Raw genomic sequence first — 10,989 nt, 5'->3', positions numbered from 1 at the left:
AGTGTGTGTGGGGGTGTGTGTCTTCAGTGGGAAAATAAAGGACGACAAGAAAGTACAGATGGGGCTTGCCCTGGGAGCAGCTCTATGAGGTGCAGCCTGGGCAGGCGGCCCTCTTGCGGGGCCCAAACTGCTCCCCTGTTCCCTGTGGTGACCCAGGTTTATTCAGAGCAGTTGGGATGAGCTGGTTCTCTGGATGGGACTCCTCCACAGGACGGGTATGTGTGTGCGAAGATGCTTATTTCCTAATTCTTAACTCTCCTTTTCCTTATGGAATTCTGGGAGTTGTTAGAGGTCAGAGCGAGACAGGTAGCCAACTTGGGGGCGGTACTGCAAGATCTTACCGCCTCGCTCCGGTCTATTTGCATAGAGCTGCTTCCTGGGTCCCCCAGGCGGCCTCAGCAGCTGCCTTCATGTCAGGGCCCACTCTAGTGCTCCTGCCCTTTAGGGTTGAGAGACCCAGGTCGCTAGGCCCAGTAGACGAAACGCCTGTCAACTGATGGGTGGTGCCAATCTCCAAACTCGGCTGTGAGGTGACCCTGGGGCCAGGCCTCTCCAGCTAGGTAGCTCTGTGCTCTGGGCAGCCTTCAGATTGATCTGTCCTCATGCAAATGAGGCCTCCAAGTCTTTTCAGTGGGAACGGTCCAAAGGCGCTGTCATTGGTGAGGAGCTCCTTTCCAAGGGCTGGTTCAGGTGGCAGGACCGTGTAGTTCTGTGCAGGTTTCTGCCCGAAGTGCAGGTCGTGGGAGAGGCTCCTGCTAGGCTCTGCTTTTTTATTTTTTTACTTTTTAAAAAATATATTTTTATTGATTTCAGAGAGGAAGGGAGAGAGAGAAACATCAATGATGAGAGAGAATCATTGATCGGCTGCCTCCTGCACCCCCCCCACTGGGAACAGAACCCACAACCCGGGCATGTGCCCTTGACCAGAATCGAACCTGGGACCCTTCAGTCTGCAGGCCGACGCTCTATCCACTGAGCCAAACGGGCTGGTGGGGCCCAGTGGTTGAGCATCAACCTATGAACCAGTAGGTCCCGGTTGGTTGGGTTCCCAGTCAAGGCACATATCCGGGTTGCGGGTTCGATCCCCAGTGTGGAGTGTACAGGAGGCAGTTGATAAATGATTCTCATTGATGTTTCTATCTCTCCCTCTCCCTCTGAAATAAAAAAAGAAAAGAAATATAAAATTTGAGCCCTAGCTGGTTTGGCTCAGTGGATAGAGCATCAGCCTGTACACTGAAGGGTCCCAGGTTAAAAAAATAAAATTTGAGTCCAGCCCTGACCCATGTGCTCAGTGGTTAGAGCATCGGGGTCATGGGTTTGATTCCCGGTCAAGGGCACGCACGGTGGGGGCACGCACGTGAGGAAGGCAGATGTCTCCCTCCCTCCCTCCCTCCCACTCTCTCTGAAAAGCAATGGAGAAAAAAACCTCAGGTGAGGAAAAACAAATTTGAATCCAGTTAGCCACCAGGAGCCCTTAGTAGGTGTCTTCTTTCTCATGGTCTCCGCACCTTAGGGGAAAGATCAGACGTCTATCCTGTGCTCCTTGCACACTTCCTTTAGAGATGGGCACAGCCTCAGCAGTTGTCACTTGCTCAAGGTTGCAGACCTTGAGGCTCTTTCCACAGGCCACAGCTACGAGCTGACAACCACAGCAAGGCTGGCTTCGCCCATCGACAGTGCCCTAGCTCCTGCTCCCTGGGCCTGGGGCCTCCCCAGCTCCCTCCCGCTCCTGTCCTGAGCTTCCATTTGTAGGTCAGGATGCACTGACCACTCACTAGACTAGCCTGGGGGAAAGTGGCGCCTCCCCCTCCGATGCCTTTTACTCAGCTGCCACCAGAGGAGGTTCGGTCCATGCCTTGAGGTGGCTGTGGCTCGGGCCCCACATGAGTGCAGCCCACCTTTGCGGAAGCAAAGCCTTGCTCATCCATCTGGCCTTGGCCCCTCGGAGTCCGGAAGGTGACGGGGCGGGCAGAGCTCCCCAACCAGAGCTGGGAAGCGGGCGCAGAACACCGTTTTGGGGGCGGAACGAGGGCAGAGAGAGAAACAACAGTCCTGAGGTTGGGAGTCCAGGGACAGCGGTCGGTTTCGTGGAGCTGCTCACCCTCCGCGTTTGTTCTCCAGGGAAACCCAGGGCGGATACAGCCGCGCGGGTCTCTACTGCTTTGCAGCAGAGCACAGCCTGCCCACCGCCTCCAGCTGGGAAACAGCGGCTGTCACCCGCGCCCGCCTTTGTGTCTGTCATTATGAATATTCACGATTCATTGGGCCAATCAGCACCGGAACAGCTCAGAGCACACCAATCGGCTTACGGCATGCAGATAAGGATCGTGGATGGGGCGGCTTTTCCAAAGCCTTAAGACCCGCGGGAAACGGAACCCTGAGTCGAAGGGACCTGGTTTCCGGAGGAGTGCGCCTACACTGTTTGCCGCCTTACGTCACTTCCGATTGGGCTGGCGGAAGTTGTTTTCCAGCGCATTGCGATTTGGAAGCGCGAGCTCCGCTGGTGGCGGAAGTGGTTGCAGTCGGTCGGTACCGGGTAGTCGCGATGGCGGCGGTGGGTTCGGATGTCGAGTCGCTGCCGCGTGGGGCTTTCCGCTGCCGCCTCTGCCACGTCACCACAGCCAACCGTAAGCGGTGGCTAGTGAGGAGGGGCGGTTGTGGGCTCTCGTCTTTGGGTCCTGGCGAAAGTTAGGGTAACAGGTCATCGTTCTTGCCAAGGGTCGATAGGTAGAGTCGCCCACCTCCGTCTTCCCTCCGTCCGGCCCAAGGACTTAGAGTGGGGGAAGCCCCACCACCTTACAGCCTCCTTCCCGCTGTCCGGAACCTCCCATTGTACCCCCTCTTTGACCGCCACTTGTTGGACATCGGCTGTGCGCCTGAGGTTCCCGTTGGGCTCTGCGGGGTTGGGGGTCAGGGGGAGGGAATGCGGGAGCACGCCACCTAGAGGTGGAGACCATTCCGTGCTCTGCAGCTGTGTGGGGAGCGGTGGGGCCAGGGAAGCCCTGCAGAGGCAAGGAAGGGTGAGTAGCATGGCCAGCAGGTGGGATTCTAAAAGTTGGCAAGGTCCTTGTATGACAGCACAGGGCACTCCATGAAACCTCGGGTTTGACCTTTGAAGTCAGAATCATGATATTCCCTAACAGGACCTCCCAGTCTTTTTTTTTTCTTTTTTCTTTCTTTGTGAATGGCACCGCTGCTACGTCCCACTAGGGCCAGCCGGAAACCCAGTCTTCCCTGGCCCCATCCATACATTGATGACATCGAGCAGCTGACTCAAAATGTAATAAACATAATGGCAGCTAAACTTTTCCTTCGTGCGCCGCGTGCCAGACTCTCTGCCAAGTGCCATGTGAACAGTTCCTGTCGGTTATGTGCTGTTGTTACCTCGGTTTTATATCTGAGGAAGTTGATGCACAAGAGAGTTAGTTGCCCAAGATCTCGGCTTGATTGAGCTGGGATTTGAACTTGGACAGTGTGGCTTCCTATCTTGCATTTGTAATCTTTATACCATACTCAGTGATGACCCATGGGAAATAGTCTAGGGCAGTGGTTCTCAACCTTCCTAATGCTGCGACCCTTCAATACAGTTCCTCATGTTGTGGTGACCCCCAACCATAAAATTATTTTCATTGCTACTTCATAACTGAATTTTGCTACTGTTATGAATCGTAATGTAAATATCTGATATGCTATATGTGTTTTCCGATGGTCGCGACCCACAGGTTGAGAACCGCTGGTCTAGGGTCTTGATATATTTCGTTCTTCTATGTATTATTTGCACAAGTTAGTTGTGTTTTTTTTTCTTACAATTTGCAGGTGTTGCTCTTCCTAGCACTTACAGATGGTTTAAGACAGTGGTTGCCAACCTTTCGGACCTCACCGACCACCATTGGTCCGTGGACCACCAGTTGGCGACCGCTGGTTTAAGAAATACTTGTAGTGTAGTCAGTTCTGGGAACCGCTTGAAATGCACTATATGTAAAGACGGACAAAAGAGGAAGGCAGAGGAAGCCAGGAGTTTGTTTATTGGAAGTTCACACTTCCTATGGCTGGAAGGGGCAGTAGGGTTTAGGTAGGTGGGTAACAGGCACACTGAGGAGCGAATTTGGAAGTTTTTGTTTCATGTTTGTCTTTGCAGGACCCAGCCTGGATGCCCACTTGGGAGGCCGGAAGCACCGGCATCTGGTAGAACTACGAGCTGCCCGAAAGGCTCAGGGACTTCGAAGTGTGTTTGTCAGTGGCTTCCCCCGGGATGTGGATTCTACTCAGCTCTCTGAGTACTTCCAGGCATTTGGACCTGTGGCCAGTGTCGTCATGGATAAGGACAAGGTAGAATGAATGTGTCTGAGGGTAAATGAGGAGTCAGGTGTTCCACGTACCAAAAGAGATGAGAGGAACCAGGCGTCTGTTTTGGCCAGTTCCTAACGCGGCTTGTCCATGGACTAGTTCAGCTTTGTGAATACCACCCAACTTGAACTTTCTCAGTTCACCGGAGTTAGTCACTGGGGTACTTGTTGGTTGTTTACTTATTCAGCCAATCTTTTATTTGCCAATTTCTATAAACTGCTAACTTTGTACTAGGCACTGCTTAGAGCTGAATTTAAAAAAAAATGGTTCATTTTGACACATGTCCCCAGTTTCCCCCACCCCCTTGCCCAATGAATATCATTGAACTCAACCACACGATAGCAACACGACTATCGTATTGCTGTTATGCTTAGATGGTAAGTTAGAGGTAGGGCTTATGTTTTTATCTAGCATAGTGTTCATTGCGTGCATTCTTCATCTATGTTAAAAGACTCTAATTACAGCAGGAAGGTGAGGGGATGGGTCCAATATAACCAGTGAAATCACGTCATTGGGAAGAGTGGGGCAATGGGATAGGTAAAGTGAGACTTTCAGAGGCCAACTGGGGTGAGAGTAACATGTGTGGGATCCAAGTGAAGGAGAGACTTGCTTGTCCAAATGTTTCCCGTTGCTCCAGAAACAGCAGGCAGATATTCCCAGTTCACAGGGTGCTCCCCGTTTAACCTTCCGTGCCCACTCAGACCACGCGTTTGGGTTCTTGGTTGCGGACCCGTCATCCCTGCCCCTGTTGTGATTTTCCAGGGAGTGTTTGCCATCGTGGAGATGGGGGACGTGGGCTCCCGGGAGGCTGTTCTGTCCCAGCCCCAGCACAGCCTGGGGGGACAGCGCCTGCGCGTCCGGCCACGGGAACAGAAAGAATTCCAGAGGCCGGCCTCCAAATCTCCCAAAGGAGTGGCCCCCGACAGTCACCAGCTGGCCACAGCCCTAGCCGAGGCCCCGGACGTGGGGGCGCAAATGGTGAAGCTCGTGGGGTTGAGGGAGTTGTCCCAGGCCGAGCGGCAGCTTCGGAGCCTCGTGGTGGCGCTGATCCAAGAGGTCTTCACAGAGTTCTTCCCTGGTGAGCCGCCTCCTGCCTGAGCCCCTGTGCTGTCCTCCCCGCCTGCTTTCTGGGTGCTCCCTCAGCTAGCGGGTGTTTACTTGGTGGCTCTTTCATCTTCGTGCCCCGTTATGTGCTTCCACGCTTCAGCCCCCCAATGTCTCCTGACCTTATTCTCTGCTCCGCACCCAGGCTGTGTGGTCCATCCTTTTGGCTCTTCCATAAACAGCTTTGACGTCCATGACTGTGATCTTGACCTCTTCCTGGATCTGGGTGACTTGGAAGAGCCCCAGGTGAGTGACCAGGGTGGTAGTTAGTGGGAATGGCTATGTGACTGGGCAAGCAGGTCACCTCTCAGGCCTTAGTTTCTCATCTGTTCAGTGGGGATCATAGGACCTGCCTGAAAGAGTTATTGTAATTCGAGAAATGTGAATGTGGATGTGGATTGATATGCAAACGAACTGACATGAGATAGATGGCATTTGTAACAGGAAAAAACCCAGATTTCAAAATGGCGTGTATATCTTATTTTTTTGGGAAAAAATATATATATAATAGAACATATAATAAGGTCATTTTTGGGTTATGTTTTTTGCTTCTCTGTATTTTTTACCATCTGAGGTACAGATTCTGCTTTTGGAATAGGAAAGGGTTATTACATTTTTCAGAGTTTTACATTCACAGTAAAATTAAGCAGAAAGTATAAAGTTCCCATCTACCTCCAGCCCCTCAAAAAGGGTTACTTTTAAAAGAAAATTTCCTTTATCATGGTCTCTACACACATACACACATACACTGTGTTTTCTGAATCATTTGAGAGCAGGTTGCACACCACGCCTTTACCCCTTCCTGTTCCAGTGTGCACCACCTCAGAACCGAGGGGCTCTAGCGTGTGCAGAACACAGTGCCGTTAGGACGTTGAGGGGATGTTACACTGAACAAGTGTAAAGCTCGGCAAGACTTTAATGGGCAGTACATACTCCCGTCTGGTCAGCCACCCTCACCATGGATGGTTGCGTTGTCGCTTTAGTCTTCTTTCCCCTGGAACAGTTTCTCTGCCTTTTGGGCCTTTTTTGACAATGACATTTCTGTAGGATAGAGAACATTGTTTTATGTCATTGAAAGGTTATTTTGAATGAAAAGAAAAGTATTGTGAAGATTAAATGAGTTATAGGTATAAAGTCCTTGGAATAGGGCCTGGCACATAATAAGCAGTAAGTCATAGTATGTTTTGGGGACGGAATGTTCCTTGGTTAGGGGACAGCAGGAGAGGAATTCACTCAGCTCATTCCCACCCACAGCTGGTCCCAAAGGCTCCGGAGTCTCCGTCCTTGGACTCGGCCCTCGCATCCCCGCTGGATCCTCAAGCCCTGGCCTGCACCCCAGCCTCCCCTTCAGACTCGCAGCCCCCAGCTTCTCCCCAAGACTCGGAAGCCCTGGACTTTGAAATCCCTTCCTCCTCAGTGGCACCCCAGACTCCGGACTCGGCTTTGGCCTCCGAGACCCTGGCCTCTCCCCAGTCCCTGCCTCCGGTCTCACCGCTGCAGGAGGACCGGGGAGACGGGGAGCTGGGGAAGGCTCTGGAGCTGGCAGAGGCCCCGAAGGGGGAGAGGACCGAGCAGGGAGCCACGCTGGAGCTGGTGGGGTCCATTCTTCGGGGCTGTGTTCCTGGAGTGTACCGAGTCCAAACCGTGCCCTCTGCCCGGCGCCCCGTGGTCAAGTTCTGCCATCGGCCTTCAGGTCTCCACGGGGACGTCTCCCTCAGTAACCGGTACCTGTTTCAGGGGTGATTGGGGAAGGCCAGCGGAGCATCCGGGGCGGGTGAGGAGGGAGCCTGGTGTGGGGCGCTCCTGCACCTGCTGAGCCTCGAGGTTGTCCTGTTGGGTCCCGTCCTTCCTGCCACGCACCTGTGGCTGCCATTTCCATGTTCATGAAGCGGGGTTTGGGAATGCTATTTTGAAGGGATTTAGAAAGTTTCATGGTTGAATCAATTTGGGAAATGCTAAGTTAAACGCAAATAGGTTTCTCCCTTCCCTCCCTTTCCCCACTTCCTCTTTCTCTTTTCCTCCTTCCCTTTTCTTCCTTTCCTCCCTCCCTTCTGTCTTCGTTTCTCTCCACACGAAGGCTCTGAGCAGCCTTACAGTGATCTGCTCCGTGGATGTCCGACACGGGCATATAGGACCGGTAGCATGCGGCGTGCTCTGCACAGCCTCTCAGAAGGCCAGTGTGTCAGCAGACACTGTGGGAACCCTCTCCTGGCCTATTCCTGGCTCCCCTTACCAAGTCTGGAATGAGATCTGGGGGAGATGCCTTCAGAGGGTTCCTGCGCCCTAACATCCTTGTCTCCTCTTTGTCCCAGGCTGGCCCTGCATAACTCCCGCTTCCTGAGTCTCTGCTCCGAGCTGGATGAGCGGGTGCGGCCCCTGGTGTACACCCTCCGCTGCTGGGCTCAGGGTCGAGGGCTGACAGGTGAGAGTTGGACGGCCCTGGGGTGAGTTGGTGTTGGGGCAAAGGAGGGAGGCGGATACAGAAACCAGGGTTGAGAAAACCCGCCTGGGAGGGCGCCGGAAGCACCTCTAATCTCATGAATCATCATTTCCCCAGGGAGTGGCCCCCTTCTCAATAACTACGCCCTGACCTTGCTCGTGATCTATTTCCTTCAGACCAGGGACCCTCCGGTGTTGCCCACTGTGTCCCAGCTCACCCAGAAAGCAGGTACGCAGCCTGGCCTCCACCCTCTCTCGTTAGCATCATCTCACCTGCTCTTTATCTCACGTAGACACGCTGAGCTCCGCGGGGACTGAGAGCTCTGTTATCACCCCTCTCTCCAAAGCCCCCCCACCACCCCGTCTTCCAGCTTCCAGGCTGACTCCCCCCTTTTCTCCTCTCCCAGGTGAGGGTGAGCAGGTGGCGGTGGACGGTTGGGACTGTAGTTTCCCCAGAGATGCCTCGAGACTGGAGCCCAGCGCCAATAAGGAGCCCCTGAGTGAGTGTGGGGACCAGTAAGAGATGTTAATGGCAGCAGTAGGTAGCATCCACCCACAGTTCCTGGGGCCGCGTGGCCCTCACAGCGGCCTTGGGTCAGCTAGTGTTCCTGCCGCTCACAGCTGAAGAAGCCGGGTCCTGGAGTAATGGGGGCTGCCCGGGGCTGCGCTGCTGCCAGGGGAAGGAGCAGCATCTGGGGAGGGGAGGACGCTGCTAGGGGCACAGCGCGAGAGCTTGGCCTCTTGCTTGCAGGGCTCAGAGAGGCCTGGCTGCTGGCACTGGCGAGCTCCTTGAAGGGAAAAAGCAAGTCCTGCTAAGTGAATGGCTCTGGTTCAGGGCCTGTCTCGGTTCTGGCCTCTGAGTAACCCCCTTCCCTGGTTTTCCTCCTCCAGGTTCCCTGCTGGCCCAGTTCTTCTCCTGCGTGTCTTGCTGGGATCTTCGTGGCTCACTGCTGTCCCTTCGGGAGGGTCAGGCACTGCCTGTGGCGGGGGGCCTGCCCTCCAACCTCTGGGAAGGCCTGCGTCTCGGCCCCATGAATCTCCAGGACCCCTTTGACCTGAGTCACAATGTAGCAGCCAACGTAACCAGCAGGGTAGCCGGGCGGCTACAGAACTGCTGCCGAGTGGCGGCCAGTTACTGCCGAAGCCTCCAGTACCAGCACCGTTCTTCCCGGGGTCGGGACTGGGGGCTGCTCCCCCTTCTGCAGCCCAGCTCCCCTAGCGCCCTGCTGTCTGCAACCCCCATCCCCTTCCCTCCTGCTCCCTTCACCCAGCTCACTGCTGCCCTGGCCCAGGTGTTAAGGGACGCATTGGGGTGCCAGCTGGAACAGGGAACCAAGAGACTGCGGCCAGAGGGAGGTGGAACGGGGGATTCTCCCCGGGAAGGGTCACGCAAGAGACCGAAACTAGACAGACCGAAAAACAGCTCCGAGGACGGGGAGCAGGAGCAGCAGGGGTGTGCAGGGGGCCCGAGCGAAGAAGGGTTGGAAGAAATGGTTATAGAGGTTGGGGAAGCAGCGCAAGACTGGGCCCTGCAGAGCCCTGGGCAGCCAGGGGTGCCTCCCCTGCCGACTGCAAAGCTTCTGGCCCCTGGAGAAGAGGAGCCAGGCCATGCAGTGCTGGCAGAGCAGGGCCACGCAGGACCTCAGGCGGCCCAAGAAGGGGCCCAGGTTGAGACAAGGAAGGGGGTGTCGCTCTCTCCAGTGAGCTGGCGCTGTGCCTTGTGGCACCGAGTGTGGCAGGGGCGGCGGCGGGCCCGGAGGGCTCGCGTGACCCAGGAGCTGAGAGCACTGGGCAGTGCTGAACAGAGGCCGGAGGCTGAGCCGCTCCTGACCTTTGTGGTGTCTGCCTCCCAGGCTGACCAGGCGCTCACTGTGACCCCACTCCAGGATTCCCAAGGCCTGTTCCCTGATCTCCATCATTTCTTACAGGTTTTCCTCCCTCAAGCCCTTCGCAATCTCCTTAAGTGAAGCCTGGCACCCGAAAGGGCAATAAAGCTGCTGGTTTAATACACGCTAGTTTCTCTAATTCCCACCTGGTAACGGTCCTCCTTCCACGCCCCAGCCTTATCACAGCCTTCTGAGGCCTGGCCGCCCTTCCAGCCTTTCTCACACTTGGAGGGAGTGGCTGGGACCTTTTGGTGCCTGCAGCCCCCTCAGCAGAGCTCTGGGTGCTGGGGTGCGGGTGTAGGTACTGCACAGCGCCTGTGAGAACACCCGACTGCCTGCACTTGCACCTGCAGCTCTTCAGACCTGGACATGGGTAAAGGGCAGCCCATCAGTTTGTCTTAAACTGTCCACTCCTCCATGACAGGAGGTGGGCGGGAAAGGGCTGCTCTCCCTTGGCCCCTCCCCTGCTCAGGCCCTTTCATCTGCAGGAACAGCATCCCGGAGCTGCAAGGCGGTTGAATGGGAGAAAACCAATTTAACAAGTTTCAGACGTTTATCCTCTAGACAGCGGTTCTCAACCTGTGGGGGTCGAACGACCCTTTCACAGGGATCGCCTAAGACCATCGGAAAACACATGTATAATTACATATTGTTTTTGTGATTAATCACTATGCTTTAATTATGTTCAATTTGTAATAATGAAAATACATCCTGCATATCAGATATTTACATGACGATTCATAACAGTAGCAAAATTACAGTTATGAAGTAGCAACGAAAATAATTTTATGGTTGGGGGGTCACCACAACATGAACTGTATGAAAGGGTCGCGGCATTAGGAAGGTTGAGAACCACTGCTCTAGTCAAGCAACAAGCCCCGCCCCGCCAGGTGTGGCTGGTGGGTGAGCATCCTCTGCCGCAGGAGGAGGTCGCAGTGGATCCGGTCGGGGCACATGCCGGGTTGCGGGCTGGATCTTCAGGAGGGAGCGAGCAGCAGGCAGCCGATGGATGGTTCGTTCTCAGCAATGATGTTTCCCTCTCTCCCTCTCCCTTCCTCTCTGAAATGGAAATATATTTTAAAACAACACAACAGAGCGGTAATAGGAATCTGGCCCATGGCCACTTGGAGGCGGAGTTTCCGCTCCTGTCACACCAACACGTTGGGGGCTTGGCAGAGCCTCCCATCAGGTCTCTGGGCCCTGGGCCTCTCTC

At 54.8% G+C, this 10,989-nt stretch overlaps 1 protein-coding gene across 1 annotated transcript; it reads left to right on the top strand.

Moving 5' to 3' along the window:
* The first annotated feature begins 2,440 nt into the window (after positions 1–2,440).
* TUT1 (terminal uridylyl transferase 1, U6 snRNA-specific) lies at positions 2,441–9,900 on the top strand. Its single transcript, XM_005857473.2, has 9 exons — positions 2,441–2,627; positions 4,139–4,329; positions 5,110–5,425; positions 5,597–5,697; positions 6,706–7,175; positions 7,764–7,873; positions 8,009–8,119; positions 8,298–8,390; positions 8,782–9,900. The coding sequence occupies exons 1-9, from the start codon at positions 2,546–2,548 to the stop codon at positions 9,855–9,857; spliced, it is 2,550 nt and encodes an 849-aa protein (XP_005857535.1). The 5' UTR covers positions 2,441–2,545; the 3' UTR covers positions 9,858–9,900.
* Positions 9,901–10,989: the final 1,089 nt, after the last annotated feature.

Source organism: Myotis brandtii, unplaced genomic scaffold (genome assembly GCF_000412655.1).
Source record: "Myotis brandtii unplaced genomic scaffold, ASM41265v1 scaffold1112, whole genome shotgun sequence".
NCBI lineage: Eukaryota > Metazoa > Chordata > Mammalia > Chiroptera > Vespertilionidae > Myotis > Myotis brandtii.
The sequence above is the reverse complement of the archived record's forward strand: the minus strand, read 5'-3'. Positions and strand labels throughout refer to the sequence as shown.

What these genes read in the sequence shown, in the direction of transcription:
- TUT1 (XM_005857473.2), top strand. Translation starts at nt 2,546, where the DNA reads ATGGCGGCGGTGGGTTCGGATGTCGAGTCGCTGCCGCGTGGGGCTTTC. An exon ending in TCGTCATGGATAAGGACAAG is followed by an intron (nt 4,330 to 5,109) that starts GTAGAATGAATG and finishes GTGATTTTCCAG; the next exon opens with GGAGTGTTTGCCATCGTGGA. An exon ending in CTTCACAGAGTTCTTCCCTG is followed by an intron (nt 5,426 to 5,596) that starts GTGAGCCGCCTC and finishes CTCCGCACCCAG; the next exon opens with GCTGTGTGGTCCATCCTTTT.